The 14,931-nt window shown below is 55.0% G+C and overlaps 1 protein-coding gene across 4 annotated transcripts in view; it reads left to right on the plus strand.

The window, feature by feature from the left end:
• The window catches only part of TMEM268 (transmembrane protein 268), a 37,646-nt gene that overhangs the window by 10,681 nt on the left and 12,034 nt on the right, over positions 1-14,931 (plus strand). For 2 of the 4 annotated variants that reach the window (XM_051842662.2, XM_051842659.2), the window contains 5 exons: positions 173-361; positions 5,723-5,832; positions 9,369-9,476; positions 10,436-10,585; positions 13,412-13,522. In XM_051842662.2, coding sequence (XP_051698622.1) covers positions 253-361; positions 5,723-5,832; positions 9,369-9,476; positions 10,436-10,585; positions 13,412-13,522 — 588 coding nt within the window. In that variant the 5' untranslated portion in view covers positions 173-252. Of the gene's footprint in view, positions 1-172; positions 362-5,722; positions 5,833-7,996; positions 8,090-9,368; positions 9,477-10,435; positions 10,586-13,411; positions 13,523-14,931 lie in introns of those variants that run through there. The other 2 variants (XM_051842673.2, XM_051842669.2) reach the window with 2 other exon arrangements.

A 14,931-nucleotide genomic window follows, 5' to 3' on the forward strand; every position in this document is an offset into this window, starting at 1 on the left:
CGGAGGATTTTCTTTCCTGCTCCTTCCCAGAATTTTCCTCGGCATAGCCCGAAAGGCCAAGGTCAGCAGAACGACCCCCGGCGGCTCTGCCTGGCCTTGGTGACTTGGTCTCAGAGAGCCCGAGGCAGCTCGGGCCCCGGGCTGAAGTTCCTTTTTGTGCTGTGTTCTGCAGGCAAGCGCTGCTGAGCCGGCCGCTCCAGGATGAACCTCGGCTCCGAGAAGGGGAAGTAGAAGCCCAGCAGGGCCTCCGCTATGGCCTGTGAACCACAGATGGACCCTGGCGGGGCCGCGGGCCCCCTGCCCACTTCCTCCCATGGCTGGAGCGCCCTGCCTCCGGGGAACCCTCCTGGCTGGGGGCAAGGTAAGGTCAGGACCTTCTGCCTGTGCTGCACGTGCATAGCATGATGGAGGGTCTGGGGTGTGTGTGTGTGTGTGTGTGTGTGTGTGTGAGGCAGGAATTCTTCTATCTACGGGTGTGTTTCCAGGCCACTTTCTGTCCTTGGCTCTCTGCCATCGCCCTCTGACTGTAGCTTCCCATCTGATCTTCCCTTCTCCTTCCTGCTTCGTGCTTCCTAAAATGCACATCCGGCCATGCCACGCTTTCTTCCAGTGTTCCCCTGGGCACAGCGTGATGACCCAGCGTCCCCCCAGCTTGTCATGCCTGCTTGGTGCCTCCTGCGACCCCCTCTTCTTGGCTCTTTGCCATAGTTCAACCTCAGGGCCTTTGCAGCTGCTGCTCTTTCTGCCTGTCATGCTTTTCCCTGCCTCTTTCCCTCTGCGTAATTCGCATTCATCCTTCAGAGCTTGGTTCAAACATCCCTTCCCCGAGGAATCTTCCTAACGGGCCAGCCTCAGCCAGGGTTCTCCTGCTTCCCCCTGCAGCACTTATCACAGTCTGGAAATAACGATCTGTGTGAGAAAGGCCGAATGATCCCTTCCCCACTAGAATGCCAGTGCCACGGGGGCCGGGGGGTGGTGTGGGGGGCCCAGTGGGGTCTTTTCCTCCCTGTCCCTGCAGAACCTAGGACACGGGTTGGCCCATAGTGGATGCTCAGAGGTACTTTTTTATTTTTTTATTTATTTTTTATTTTTTTATTTTTTTTCTTTTCTTTTTTTCTTTTTTTGACAGGCAGAGTGGACAGTGAGAGAGAGAGACAGAGAAAGGTCTTCCTTTGCCGTTGGTTCACCCTCCAATGGCCGCTGCGGATGGCGCACCGCGCTGATCCGATGGCAGGAGCCAGGTGCTTCTCCTGGTCTCCCATGGGGTGCAGGGCCCAAGCACTTGGGCCATCCTCCACTGCACTCCCTGGCCACAGCAGAGAGCTGGCCTGGAAAAGGGGCAACCGGGACAGAATCCGGTGCCCTGACCGGGACTAGAACCCGGTGTGCCAGCGCCACAAGGCGGAGGATTAGCCTAGTGAGCCGCGGCACCGGCCCAGAGGTACTTTCTTGAATGAATGAATGGGTGGCGGGGTATAGGCAGGGGTCCATGGAGTGTGGCTGCTTTTAAAGCTTGGCTTCAGAACCAAGCATCTCTTGTTACTGTAACGAGGACAGGAGTCTGTATAAATGCGAGTACGCACACGCAGCGGCAGAACAGAGTGGGGCGGTCATTTCTGGCAGGACTTTGAAGACGGGTTTCACCGACTGCTGGCAGGCCAGTTCTTGCCCCTTTGCAGGAAATTGCTCCTCCCTCCCTCCCTCCCTTCCCCATTGGTAGCCTTTCTTGGCTTAGCCATAAAAACTAGTATCTCTCCGTGGAGGACTTTCTGTTCTGACTTTAAAGAACAGATGGAAGATACCATTGCCAAGAGTCCAGGAGACACCGTGGACTGCCCGCATCCTTGCATCATCGCACTGGCAGACACTTGGCTCCACGTGCAAAGAGCCGGGCTGGGGCAGGGTTCAGGTTCTCCACGCCCCGGTCCCAGTGCACGTAGGGTTGTCGTTCTGTGTGGGAAAGTGCAGGGCTAGCCTGAGGCCCCGTCCGCGTGACTGCCCCCATTCCAGGCGCTGACTTCCCTTCTCACTCTCCCTGTTCATGGTTCCCATGTTTTAGGGCTTCTGGAGGAGTCAGTGCAATCTGGCCTGAGGCCAAAGCCCCATGCCTGGGGCACAGAGAGGGCTAGGAGTCCAGAACCTGTTTATTTATTTATTTATTTGGAAGGCAGAGTTACAAGAGTGAGAGAAGGAGAGACAGAGAGAGATGGGGCTGGCGCTGTGGCGCAGTGGGTTAAAGCCCTGGCCTGAAATGCCAGCATCCCATATGGGTGCCAGTTCTAGTCCCGGCTGCACCACTTCTGATCCAGCTCTCTGCTATGGCCTGGGAAAGCAGTAGAAGGTGGCCCAAGTGCTTGGGCCCCTGCACCCACATGGGAGACCCGGAAGCTCCTGGCTTCGGATCCGCGCAGCTCCGCCCGTTGTGGCCATCTGGGGAGTGAACCAACAGATGATGGAAGACTTCTCTTTCTGTCTCTACCTCTCTCTGTAACTCTGTCTTTCAAATAAATTAAAAATAAAAAAAAAAGAAAAAAGAGAGAGAGACCTTCCATCCCCAAATGGCTGCAACGGCCAAGGCTGGGCCAGACCAAAGGCAGGAGCTTCTTCCAGGTCTCTCACGTGGCAGGGGCCCAAGGACTCGGGCCATCTCCCTCTGCCTTCGCAGGTGCATTAGCAGGGAGCTGGAATGGGACTGGGGCAGCCCGTGTGGGATGCCGGTGTTGCAGACGGCAAGGTAACTTGCTGCGCCACAGCGCCAGCCCCGTGCCTTTATTTTCTTTTTGCCTAATTTTCTTGATTTGCTATTTTAAAATTCAGTTTTCTCATTTTATTTTTTATGAAGCCACCTTAAATCCTTTCTGGCAGCAGGTGGGGGGAGGGGGCGGAAACCAAGGAGAAGCGGATCAGTGCTGCTCGGCCGTGCGTTCTCCAATCTGCCCGGCTGGCTTTTGGCAGATGACCAGAGCAGCAGCTCCTCAGGGGCCCATCTGTGGTCAGCGCTTCGTCCTTTCTCTCTTGCTTATTTCTCAAGTCCTCTGCAGGGGATCTGGGCATCCTGGGAGAGAGGAGAAAGGCCCAGGGCTTCAGGTTGCTCTCTTCCCGAGAGGCTGAGCTACAATTCGAACCCCAACACTGGCGGGTGCTTCCTCCAACTCACCCCCCTGCCTCCACATCCCTCACCCCTCCCATGGAACAAAACAAGAGAGGCAGTGAGAGCAGCAACAAAGCAAAGTTCTGCTTGGTGAGATGCAAGGAAAGGGATCCTTGGATCAGAGAATTATGAAATTATGGAATCCTTGCGATCATCACTGATACCCTGTGAGAAAAGACCCCTAACAGGTTTGGGGACCAGAGTCCTGTCGTATTCATTCATTTATACCTAAAGCTTATGTGTAGTGCCTCCTGTATGCTCAGGGAGTTCAGTGATGAGCCAGCCGATGTGGGGTAGCTGGTCTGGTAGGGAAGGAAGATGACGTTTCATCGAACAATTGTATATGTGGGTATTTTCATTCTTGGGTGCATGGAAAGAAGAGCAAAAGGCGTAGGTAGGTATAACAGAAGAAAATGATCTGCTAAGAGTTTGGAGGTCAAGGAGACCTCCCCATGAAAATGGATGCAAATAGTGCACGGGATTTAACTGGGAGAAGCTCGCTGGAAGCGTTCTAAGGAGTGGGAAACGAATGCCGCATGTTCAAGGAGCAAAGGAGGATGGTGTGGCTCAAGGCGAGTCTGGGAGAGGCCTGTTCTCCCGAGGGCTGGGAAGGTAGGATAGGAAGGTTGGTTTTCGTCGTCAGGGCACCGGGAAGCTGTTGAGTGCTTTACTCAGGGGACTGGCTTCCTCCGACTCGCGCTCTGCCGCTGGAGAAGCGAGGAAGGAGGCCCCCGAGCAGGTGCAAGGGAGAGGTAAGGAGGTGCAGAGGTGTGTGGATGCAGAGAGATTCTGGTGGCCCAGTTGGCAGGGCTGAGTGATGGGTTGCATGAGGGAGGGAAGGGGGAGGGGCGGGACTCTGCAGGCAGGTAGAGCTAGTCCTGTGGCTTTGAAGACTCAGGAGTTGCTCAGAGCTGTGCTGCGGTGACGGGAGCTTTGGCCAGCAGAGGACGTATTGACAGTGTGGTCCCTCCAGTCCTGCCTTATGGCCTAAGCAGAAGCCACCAGGAACACACCAGAACATTCAGTGCTCAGCGATGCGTGGCTGAATGCTGGGACCCGAGGATCCAGGGCTGAGAGTTCCCTCCGCCCAACAAAGATCCCTGACGAGCGGTCTGATGGGCGGCCTGCAGGGCCACCTGCCGTGGTCGAAGGGGGTCTCTGTCCTTGAGTCCAGAGTTCCTTTCCTCACCCGCGAGGGCAGGCAGGCTGGGCTTTGTGCTGCTGCCCTTCCTTCCCCGGGCTCCTGGGTTTTCAGCCCCCAGCTGCTCTTGGGGCCTGGCTTCATCCCGACACTGTTAGAGTGAGTTTTGATAGCTGTCATGACCTGCCTGTGTGGGGGCATGTGTGTGAGCATGCACCCATGCACACTTTTAAATTTTTAAAATTCATTTATTTTCATTTAATTTGAAAGAAAGGCAGATAGAGAGACAGAGATCTCTCACCTGCTGATTTACTCCCCAAATGCCCGCAGCAGTCAGGGATGGACCAGGCTGAAGCCGGGAGCTCGGAACTCAGCCTGGATCTCCCGTGTGGGTAGCAGGGACCCAAGTACTTGAGCCATCTGATGCGCGTCTTCCCAGGGTGCGTATTGACAGGAAGCTGGGTTGGAAGCAGAGGAGCCAGGGTGTGAACCAGGCACTTTAATATGGGATGTGGGCATCCTGAGCATCGTTTTAACCTTTGTGCCAAATGCCCACCCCGGTGTGTATTTCTTAGAGGGACAAGAAGCCACAGATAGGATTGGGAAGGGTTAACCAATGCATCCTGTATTGATCTGCTATGATTGCTGTAACAGATTGCCACTAAGGTACTGTCTTAAAACATGCACATTTGTCACCGTCCGGTTCTGTAGGTTCTAGGTCTGCTCCTGGCCTGGCTGGGCTGAGGTCAGGGTGTCGGCAGGGTCAGCTCCTTCCCAGGGCCTCTAGGGGACAAGCTGTTTCCTTCCCCGGCTCTGGAGGCTGCCAGCATTTCTTGGCTGGACGCCCTCTTCCTCCATGGTCAAAGGCGTCTGTGCCTTTCCTTCATGGTTACTTCTGACTGCTTCTGCCCACTTCTTCCACCTCTAAGGATGCTTGGAGTTACATGGGGCCGGCCACCCAGCCGATCCAGGATCGTCTCCCTCTGTGAGACAGGCTGATCAGCAACTTGAAGTCCATCTGCAGCCTCAGTTCACAGGTCCAGGGGGGCTAGGCATCCACGTCTTTAGGAGCCGTTGTTCTGCTCCCCGTGGCCGGTATCTGTCACGCAGGCTACCCGAGCCTGCTGGGAATTTTATTTGGTTGCGCTCCCTTTGCAGAGCTCGAATTCCTGTCTGTTGCATCATCCCCTCTGTGGTTACTTGTTTCTTCTTTTTAAATACCCCTTGTGACAGGGAACTCACCGCCAGCCTCACTCACGTGGCCTCACACTGTATGCCAGTGGCCTCCTCACTTTGGCCTCACATCTGCCTGCCAGGCCCCTCCCTGGCAAGTCCAGGCTTTGTCCCACTGTGTGCGTCCTCGTCACGAGGTTCTCCCAGCCAGGGAGGTGATGCCCTCAGGCCCTGGGCTCCCCTTGGTGTGCTTTCAGAACTCCGCAATGGCCAGGTGCTCACGGTTCTCCGGGTCGACAACACCTGTGCACCCATCTCCTTCGATCTGGGGACGGCAGAAGACCAACTGCAGGCCTGGGGCATTCAGGTGAGTGCGGCTCTTACCGAGACACTACCATTTTTGCTTCTTTCCATCCACACATCTTTCCATCTGTCCATTTGTCTGTCCATCCATCCATCCTCTCATCCAACCACCCGTCTGTCTACCCATCCACTCACCTGTCATCCACCCAGGTAGCCACCCATTCAGTCATGTATCCATTTGTCTAGTTATTCGCAAAATATTTATCAAACACTTTGTTCTAGCTGTGGTATATCAGGAAGGTGTATTACAACTGGCCTCTGTTCCCAGTTAGGTCACCTGACACATGTGTGTTTTGGGTACCTGCCCTGTACCAGGCTGGCCCAACATTGTAGGTGAACAGGACACAGTGTTCAGCAAGCCCAGTGGGGAGATGGACATGCATTGGCTAAATCAGGACAACATGACATAAATGCCCCAGGCACTGAAGACCTTCCCAGAGGAAAACAGTCAGCTTGCCTGCAAGGGGCAGTGCATGGCAGTTTTGAAAGCTGAATCTGGGTGTGCTAGGTGGAGAGGAGGTGCTTGGCTGGCATCCACATTAGAGTGCCAGTTCAAGTCCTGGCTGTTCCGCTTCCAATCTAGCTCCCTGTTAATGCACCTGGGAAAGCAGCGGAGGATGGCCCAAGTGCTTGGGCCCCTGCACCCACATGGGAGACCCAGTTGGAATCTTTGGCTCCCAGTGTCACCCTGGCCCAGCCCCAGCTGTTGCAGCCATTTAGGGAGTGAACCAACAGAGGGAAAGTCTCTCACTCTAACTTTTAAATGAGTAAATAGTAAATCTTGAAAAAAAAAAAAAAGATGCTCTTCTGTAGCAAGTCTGCAGGAAACAGTGCCAATAAGCCAACTGGAGAGAGAAACCAACTTGCTGAACACCGTGAACAGCATTTTAGGAGAGGGAATCGCGTGTGCAAGGGAAAGCGCACATGAGTTCATTAGGTGATGGGCCGGCGATTAGGGCCCAGATTTTGCACAGCCATAGGTCTGGGTGCCGATCCAGCCGTGCTGTGCTCTGCGTGTGACCTTAGGCAGGTGATGGGACCTCTCCGAGCTTCAGCGTCGTCATCCGTAAGTGAGGACAATGTTAATGCCTTTATGTAGGGGTTCTTAGGATTAAAGGGAATCGTGCCTGAGCACTTGTTCTGCTCGACACAGGGTAGCTAGCTATGGAAGCTGTGAAGCACACGGGTGTGGGTTACTCTCTCTCTTCCCCAAGCCCCTGACACCTTTAGGTCATCCCTGCGCTAGCCGAGGGCGGTAATGAAGGGTGGGGGAGACACGTTGTTATTGTCACCCTGAGGGTTTCAGAAGGTATGCCTTTAAAACTGAGTCGCAGCGCTGTTTAGATCAACGCTTTGCCACCTCTAAGGGCAGACTTCCCACATCAGCAGAGCTGATTCCGCGTCAGCACCAGTGGGTTGATCCATCCCTTTTCCTTCAGTCTTTGCACAGAAAGACAGCTTTTCTTTTTATTTATTTATTTGAAAGAGAGAGAGAGAGAGAGGGAGGGAGGGAGGGAGAGGAAGGGGGGGGCACTTTCTAGCTGTTGGTTCACTCCCTAAATGGCTGCAACAACGGGGCTGGGTCAGGCTGAAACTGAGCCAATGACTCCATCTGGGTCTCCCACGTGGGTGCAGGGGCCCAAGTCCTTGGGCCATCTTCCGCTGCTTTCCCAGGTGCATTAGCAGGGAGCCGGATTGGAAGCAGAGCAGCCAAGACTTGAACTGGGGCTCTGATATCGATGCTGGCCAAGCAGCTGAACTCCCTGCACCACAGTGCTGGCCCTTAGCATGCCTTTCTTAAATGATTGCCTTCAGACTGGCTCTTCTTCCTCTTCCTCTTCTTCCTCCTCCTCCTCCTCCTCCCTCCCCCTCCTCCCCCTCTCCCTTCTTCCTCTTCTCCCTTCTTCTTTCTTTTTTTTCTTTTTTTTTGGGGGGGGGTTTAAAAAACATTTATTTACTTATTTGAAAGCCAGAGTTAGAGAGAGAGAGAGAGAGAAAGAAAGAGAGAGAGAGAGAGAGAAATTTTCCATCTGCTGGTTCATTCCCCAGATGGCCTCAATAGCTGGAGCTGAGTTAGGCCAAAGCTAGGATCCATGATCTTCTTTCAGGTCTCCCAAGAGGGTAGCAGGGGCCCAAGCACTTGGCCCATCTTCTGCTGCTTTTCCCAGGCCATTAGCAGGGAGCTGGATTAGAAGTGGTGCAGCCAGGACATGAACTGGTGCCCATACGGATGCCAGCATGGCAAGCGGCAGCTTTACCTGGTATGCCACAGTGTCGGCTCTCTTTTGTTTTGGTTTCATGTGTATTTGTTGTGCACTCTCCATTAGAATTTAAATACTTTTAATTTGGGTTTGTTTTTGCATAGGTATGAAACTTGCATGTAGAGCATTCTTGATAGCAGGTTGATGAAAAGAGATCTAACAACTGAAAATCCTTTCTTCTTTCTTCTTCAAGTTTTATTTATTTATTTGAAAGTCAGTGTTACACTCAGAGAGAAAGAGAGAGAGAGAGAGGTCTTCCATCCGCTGGTTCACTCCTCAAATGGCCACAACGGCTGGAGCTGTGCGGATCCGAAGTCAGGAGCCAGGAACTTCTTCCGGGTCTCCCATGTAGGTGCAGGGGCCCAAGGACTTGGGCCATTCTGCTGCTTTGCCAGGCCATAGCAGAGATCTGGATTGGAAGTGGAGCAGCTGGGACTCGAACCGGTGCCTATATAGGATGCTGGCACTGCAGGCAGTGGCTTTACCTGCTACACCACAGTGCTGGCCCCCAAACTGGCTTTTCTAACTGGTGCACAGTTCATATATTTTTCTGCCATGCGTGTTCCTCAATACAATGTTTGATGATTAGATTCTGTTTTCCTGGGTCTACCCTCACAGGGCCTTTGTGTCCACAGTTTTCTTTGGGCAGGAGGACGCAGGTATTCAGAACCTAGGTCTGAGAAGCCCTGGGGTGCAGCTGTCAGTGTGGGGACAGCTTTGTTAGCAGGTATTTGGTCTGTGTCAACAGGTGGTGGCAGTGCAGTAGTGATGGGAGCCCCAGGGGGCTGGCCCCTGGCCAAGCCCCGTTGATGTATTATCCTGTTTAATGTGCACCTCAGCCCTACCATGCAGGTCCTCCTTGTTTTACAGAGGAGGCAACGGAAGCTCAGAGAAGTAGGATGCCTTGCTTCAGGTCACACAGCACGTTTCTGGGAGGGCTAGGGTGCAGGCCCAGGGCTGTCTGAGCCAGGGCCTGTGCCTTAGTGGTTGGGCTGCTCTGTGTTTGCCTCGAGGCCTGGGAGTTGCGGGCATGGCAGTCCCTCTGCAGAACACCCTGCTGGATGTCCAGCTGTCTCGGCTCCCCATGGGTGCCAGGCCTGCCTGACCTGAGAGCTGCACCCTGTCATCTCCACCTGGTGTTCCAAGCTCGCCCTGCCCTCTGGGGTGACCTGGAATGGGACGGTCATTTGAACTGGGAGCCATGGGCTTGCTGGCAGGAAGGAGGCCGGTGTGATGGTCCTGGGGCTGACTGCTGTCTTTCCTGTGGCTGCCTGAGCAGGTGCCGGCTGACCAGTACAGGAGCTTGGCAGAGAGCGCCCTCTTGGAGCCCCAAGTGCGAAGATACATCATCTACAACTCGAGGCCCATGCGGCTGGCCTTTGCTGTGGTAAGGGGGTGTGGGCCGCACAGTGACCCTGCCCGGCCCCGCCTGGCTCCTGGGGCACCTCTAGGACATTCAGTGGTGTGTCCTAGAGCAGATTGGGGCTGGGGCCTGGTGACCCAGCTGTGCCACGTGGACCTGGCTTTAGTCTAAAGAGTTCTCAGGAGGGAGTGCTGACCCGGTCCCCGCAGGAAGTAAGGGTTTACTCTGAGCACGGCTCGGGCTGGGAATTTGCAGACCCACCTGCACTGTGACCTTGGCCAAGACTTTTGTCCTCTCTGGGACTTGGTTTCTCCTCCTGTTCATCAACAGAGGAGTCCATTTTAGCTCCAATCTGATGAGTGTGTGTATTTTGTACATACATGTAAGCATACATACATGAACACACGTATGGCACAGGCAGTGCTGGAACCCAGGCAGTCTTGTTCAGCACGTGTGCTCTCAGCCACGATGATTTGCTGCTGCTTTCTGTGTGTCAGTGGTCAGACAGCGCACCTGCCTCCCACGTGCCACGTCTAAGGAGAAGGGGAAGGGTGGGGAACCAGCATTTGATCTCCTAATGAGTGCTGGGTGATAATCCATTACCTTATTAACTCTGGAACAACCCTGTGAAGTAGGGATCTTACCCCCATTGTACAGATGTGGAAACTGAGGCGCAGAGAGGTGTTCTGACTTTTCCTAGGCCCCACAGCAATTGAAGGATCCCTGCGGGCTTTGGACTAACATTTATCTCACTCCAGGGCTTCCTGCCATTTCTGAGCTTACTTGCAGTCAGGGTGGCTTACAGTTAGGAGTGGCTGCCAGCCCCTTTCCTTATAAACAAGGAGCAGGAGCTCACCCCACAGACCCGGGCACCTGCATCAGCCTCCTGGTGGCAGGAGTGTCCCCAGTGTGTTCCTTCAAGCGGAGCTCCTTTGTTTGAGGATCGAGGTACCTGACCACGCTCTCTTCCCGGCTCCCGGCAGGTTTTCTACGTGGTGGTGTGGGCCAATATCTACTCCACCAGCCAGATGTTTGCCCTGGGCAGCCACTGGGCGGGCGTGCTGCTCGTGACCCTGGCCGCGGTCAGCCTGACCCTGACCCTCATGCTTGTCTTCGAGAGACACCAGAGGAAGGTGAGACGCCTCCTGCAGCAGGGTAGCGGGGCCATGAGACTCCTGAGTCAGCATCTCTCTCTTACCTACCTCGAAGCATGTCTCCAAGCAGCAGCGTGCACACCAGCCCATATGCCCAGCACCGAAAAGAAATCCAATCACATGCATGACTATGTTCTCTGTTTTCTACCTAATCCTTGTGGATTGCTTTTCTGGGAACAAGCTGTGTGGAAAGCGAGTGAGCAAGCCTGGGAGGAGGGCATCGATGACCAGTATCCTCGCGGTCCTTTAGTTAACTGAACCATTTCATGCCCCCGTGTCCCTGGGAGTTCACCAGTGACGTGCCCTGGACGTGTGCAGAGGAAGGTTGGAGAGTGGTGATTTACTGCTCCCTCCTGTGTTGGGCAGACACTGACATGGTCCCTTAGCGGTAGCCATGCCTCATTTAATCCCAGCAGTACCCTTTGGGGCAGCATGAGTGGTCGGAGAGATTAGGTAACTTATTCTGAATCTTGCTGTAAGTGGCAGAGCCAGGGTGCCAACTCAAGTCCTCTTGATCCCTGGTCATCTTCAGAGGAAAGATGGGTGCAGGCTGAGCATCCCTAATCTGCAAATCTGAAGCACTCCAAGATCCAAAACTTCAGAAAGCACTGACGTGCCACCACGAGTGGAAAATTCCACACTTGACCTCGCGTGACCGGTCTCAGTCAAATGCGGAGGCACTGAAGTAGTGTATAAAGTCACCTCCAGGCTATATGTGCAAGGTGCACGTGAAGTGTGAGTGAGTTTTGTGTGTTTAGGTCCTGCTGCTGCAGGTATCGCCAAGTCGCTATCTGAAGTGTGGGGCAGCTCTGCTCCCCAGCATTGTGGCTGAGGGCTGCTCCATCCGCGGCCCCTGCTGATGCATAGGACACTCACTGTGTTCTGTTTCCTCCGTGTGTGCATTGTGCTACGTTCTGAGCACGTCCTGTGTTGCAGACCCTCCTGTGCTTTGCACGCTAATTCATTAACCTCCCCCTCCCCCACACCTGTCTGCATAGAGGCTGCTACGCTCCTTTTACAGAGGAGGAAGAAGCAGAGGCTCCGAGAAAGGCCCGAGGAGTAGCCCAAGGCCAGGCTGCTGATAACGGCAGAGAGGAGTTCAAGGCCAGGATGCTCAGATTGTCCCCTCCCTCGGGGGCTGTCCGATGCTGCTGCTTTAACACATGGCAGAAGCGGGATGTCTGGTGGCAGCCCATGTTCCTGCTCTGCAGAAGTGGGCGTGGTCTCAGTGGGCTGGAACCAGGAAGGCCGGACTGCATGCCTTCTGAAGGCAGCAGTTTCCTTATGTTTCCCGCTCCCAGAGGCCCCGTGCGTTCCTTGGCTCACAGCCCCTTCCTCCGTCTGACAGCCCGAGTCTCCTTCTCAGAGTCCTGGGCCTCCCTCTTCCACTGTTGGGGCGTGGCGTGGGGCTTGCATTGGGCCACACGGATAATGAAGTGTAGTCTCCGAGCCTGAAAGACAGACGGTTAGCAGCACACGTTCTGCCCAGCACCTCAGCTCCCCTTAGCCACTAGCGGTAGAGTCACAGGTTCTGGGGAATGGGGCGCACACATCTTCAGGGGACCACTGTGCTGTGTGCCACACTGACGCTGTGTTTCAGGCTCCTTGGAAAGTTCCTGTCCCCTCAGCCTGCAGCCCCTGCACAGAGCTGAGCTCTGAGATCCCGGAGCAAAGACGCCCCCTTGCCTCGCTCACAAGGGGAAGGGCAGGGTGGTGGGGAATGAGTTCCATTTAGTGCCTACGTTCACAGGGACAAATAGGAATTTTATGGCTTAATCATTCTGAAAAGATGACAAAACTAATGCTACCCCTGGGCTCTGTTGATGCTTTCATGGCCCCTGTGCTTGGCTATAAAAAAATAAAATTGAGCTGGCTGCTCCTGCCACAAGGAGCTTTTCTCGGGGAGGGGAGAGAACAGCGCGATCTGATTTAGCAGAAGCAAGCAAAAAAATCCGGCCCGTGGCAGGTGCCTCAACGACGCAGGCGTCGCTCATGCAGTTCAGGGAATGCCTGCTTTGCTCTTCTGCTTCCCCTCTCCCCCCCCAACACGCCCACCCCTTCTTTTATTCAGCTGGGATTTATGAAGCCCTGTGAGTACCAGGTAACGTGCTGGGCGCAGGTAGTGGAGACGAACACCACCGGGCCTGTGCTCACAGGTGCAGCATGGAGGCCCCGGGGGCACAGTGACAGCACCACGGTTGCTGTTTGTTCATCCAGGAGACCCTGCAGGATCTGCTCCGTCCTGATAACGACCCGCATTTAAGGAGCAGTTACTCTGTGCGTGAGGCCTGATGTCTGTGCCTGACGCAACCTCCCAAGTGGGCAGGATACCTCTGTCATTTGCTAGCTGTGCAGCCTAGGCTGGGTTATAGCTCAGCCCCTCTGGGCCTTGTTTACTCTGATTCTGAGAGTCTCGTGTGAGGGCCAGGCACCACGCTGTGTGCTGCATAGACCAAGCAGGTGCAACGTCTGTTCCCACCGCCTCTCACAGCTCCCTGTGCACCCCGGCCGAGACCAAGGACCAAGGTGAAGTGCTTCCTATGCAGTCTCAGCTAGCTGTCACCACGTTCCTGGGAAACCAGGACACACTTTGTATTTGGAAACAAGGCTGGATGGGACATACCTCATTGAGGGCCACACAGCCAGGGATGCCTAACGCTGGAGTTTACTATCCTGACAACCCCACAATCCCTGGGGTTCACAGGGAAGGAAAGAGACCCGAGGGTGAGGATTGTCCCATGGTGTCTAGGGGTGGGGTGGTGGCAGCCTGGAGTTCTGACTAAGGGGCTGATGCTTGTCTTACAGGCCAACACCAACACTGACTTGAGGCTGGCGGCTGCCAATGGAGCCCTGCTGAGACACCGGGTGCTGCTGGGGGTGACGGACACGGTGGAAGGATGCCAGAGTGTGATCCAGGTACCGCGTGTTGGAGTGACCGCCCCCGCGTGGCCCACCTCGGGGCTGGGCTAACTGCGAGAGGTGGCTTCACGCTCACCCAGCCTGCACTGTGTGTCTGGGAGTCTGCTGATGAGATGGCTGTGAACAGCGCGTACCTACTCCTGCTCTGCACTAAGCCCTGTGGCCAGTGAAGATGCTCAGGGACCCTACAAGGTCCCTGTCCTGCCGGAGCTCCCAGGCATACTGTTAGAGCAGCCTCCCTGGCCCCAAGGAGTGGCCCCACAGAGAGAGAGAGAGAGAGAGAGAGAGAGATGAGGCTAGAGAGGGAGGCTCAGGTCCTGCAGGCTTTGTCTGCCTGGCTTCATCATTGTCTTTGTCCTAAAGGCAGTGGGGAGATCTTAAAGTGCCCAGGACAAGGTCACTCAGGGGTGGGGACACAGCTGGGGCTGAATAAGCCCTCAGTCACCTGAGCCTGGCTGGGCTCTGCCCACCGCCCACCTGCTTGCAGAGTCTCCTGGGCTGGGCACCTGGTCTGTGATGTCACCAGTCACAGCCCATGCACTGTCGGGGGTGGTCGTGGTGTTCACAGGGAAGCTGGAAGAAGCACCATGTCCATGTGCCTTGCACATCTTCTGAGTGTTTGCTGAGAGCCTGCTGTGTTCTGGCTGCTGGGGCTGCAGCAGAGAACACCCCAGACCCCTGTCTTTGTGGGGACTGATCACACCTGAGACAGCGTGGGGTGTGAGGCCGTCTTGTCCAGTGTGGGGGTGAAGCAGTTCCGGTGTGATTTCCCAGGCTGGGAGCTCCTGGCACCTGGGGTCCTCTGTAGCCTCGTTTACCTTACTCACCGCTGAGTCAGCTTTGGCAATTGGCTTGGACGTTAGCTGAATACATGGATAGATGGGTGACTAATGGATGGCCTCATCTTTTCAGACAGCTTGAGTTCTTTCATGTTCAAGACGCTATTTTGGGACGAGGTGCCACGATGTCTAGGATGTCCTTCAAATTTACTAGGGTGCGCAGTAGTGGGTGGGGGGTGTTGGGGATGCGCAATGCGTGAGGGTAGAGAGGGCACCGGCGTGGCCGCAGTGATTAATGGCTGAAGGAGGACAATGGCTTGGTGCCATCTTCTTCTGTTCATGTTTGGAAATTTTCATAGTAAAAGCCTTTTAAAAAAATCAGGACCGCCAACTGTGGTGCAGTGGATTCAGCTACTGCTTGCGAGGCTGACATCCTGTATTGGATGGAGTGCGGGTTTGAATCCCAGCTGGCCCACTTCGGATGCAGCTTCCTGCTAGCAAACCTGAGAAAGCGGCGTGTCGGTGATGGCCCGAGTCCTTGGGCCCCTGCCACCCATGTGGGAGACCTGGATGGAGCTCCTGACTCCAGGCTGTAGCCTGGTCCAGACTTGGCTGTTGCAGCAGTTG

This window comes from Oryctolagus cuniculus, chromosome 1 (genome assembly GCF_964237555.1).
Source record: "Oryctolagus cuniculus chromosome 1, mOryCun1.1, whole genome shotgun sequence".
Classification (NCBI taxonomy): Eukaryota; Metazoa; Chordata; class Mammalia; order Lagomorpha; family Leporidae; genus Oryctolagus; species Oryctolagus cuniculus.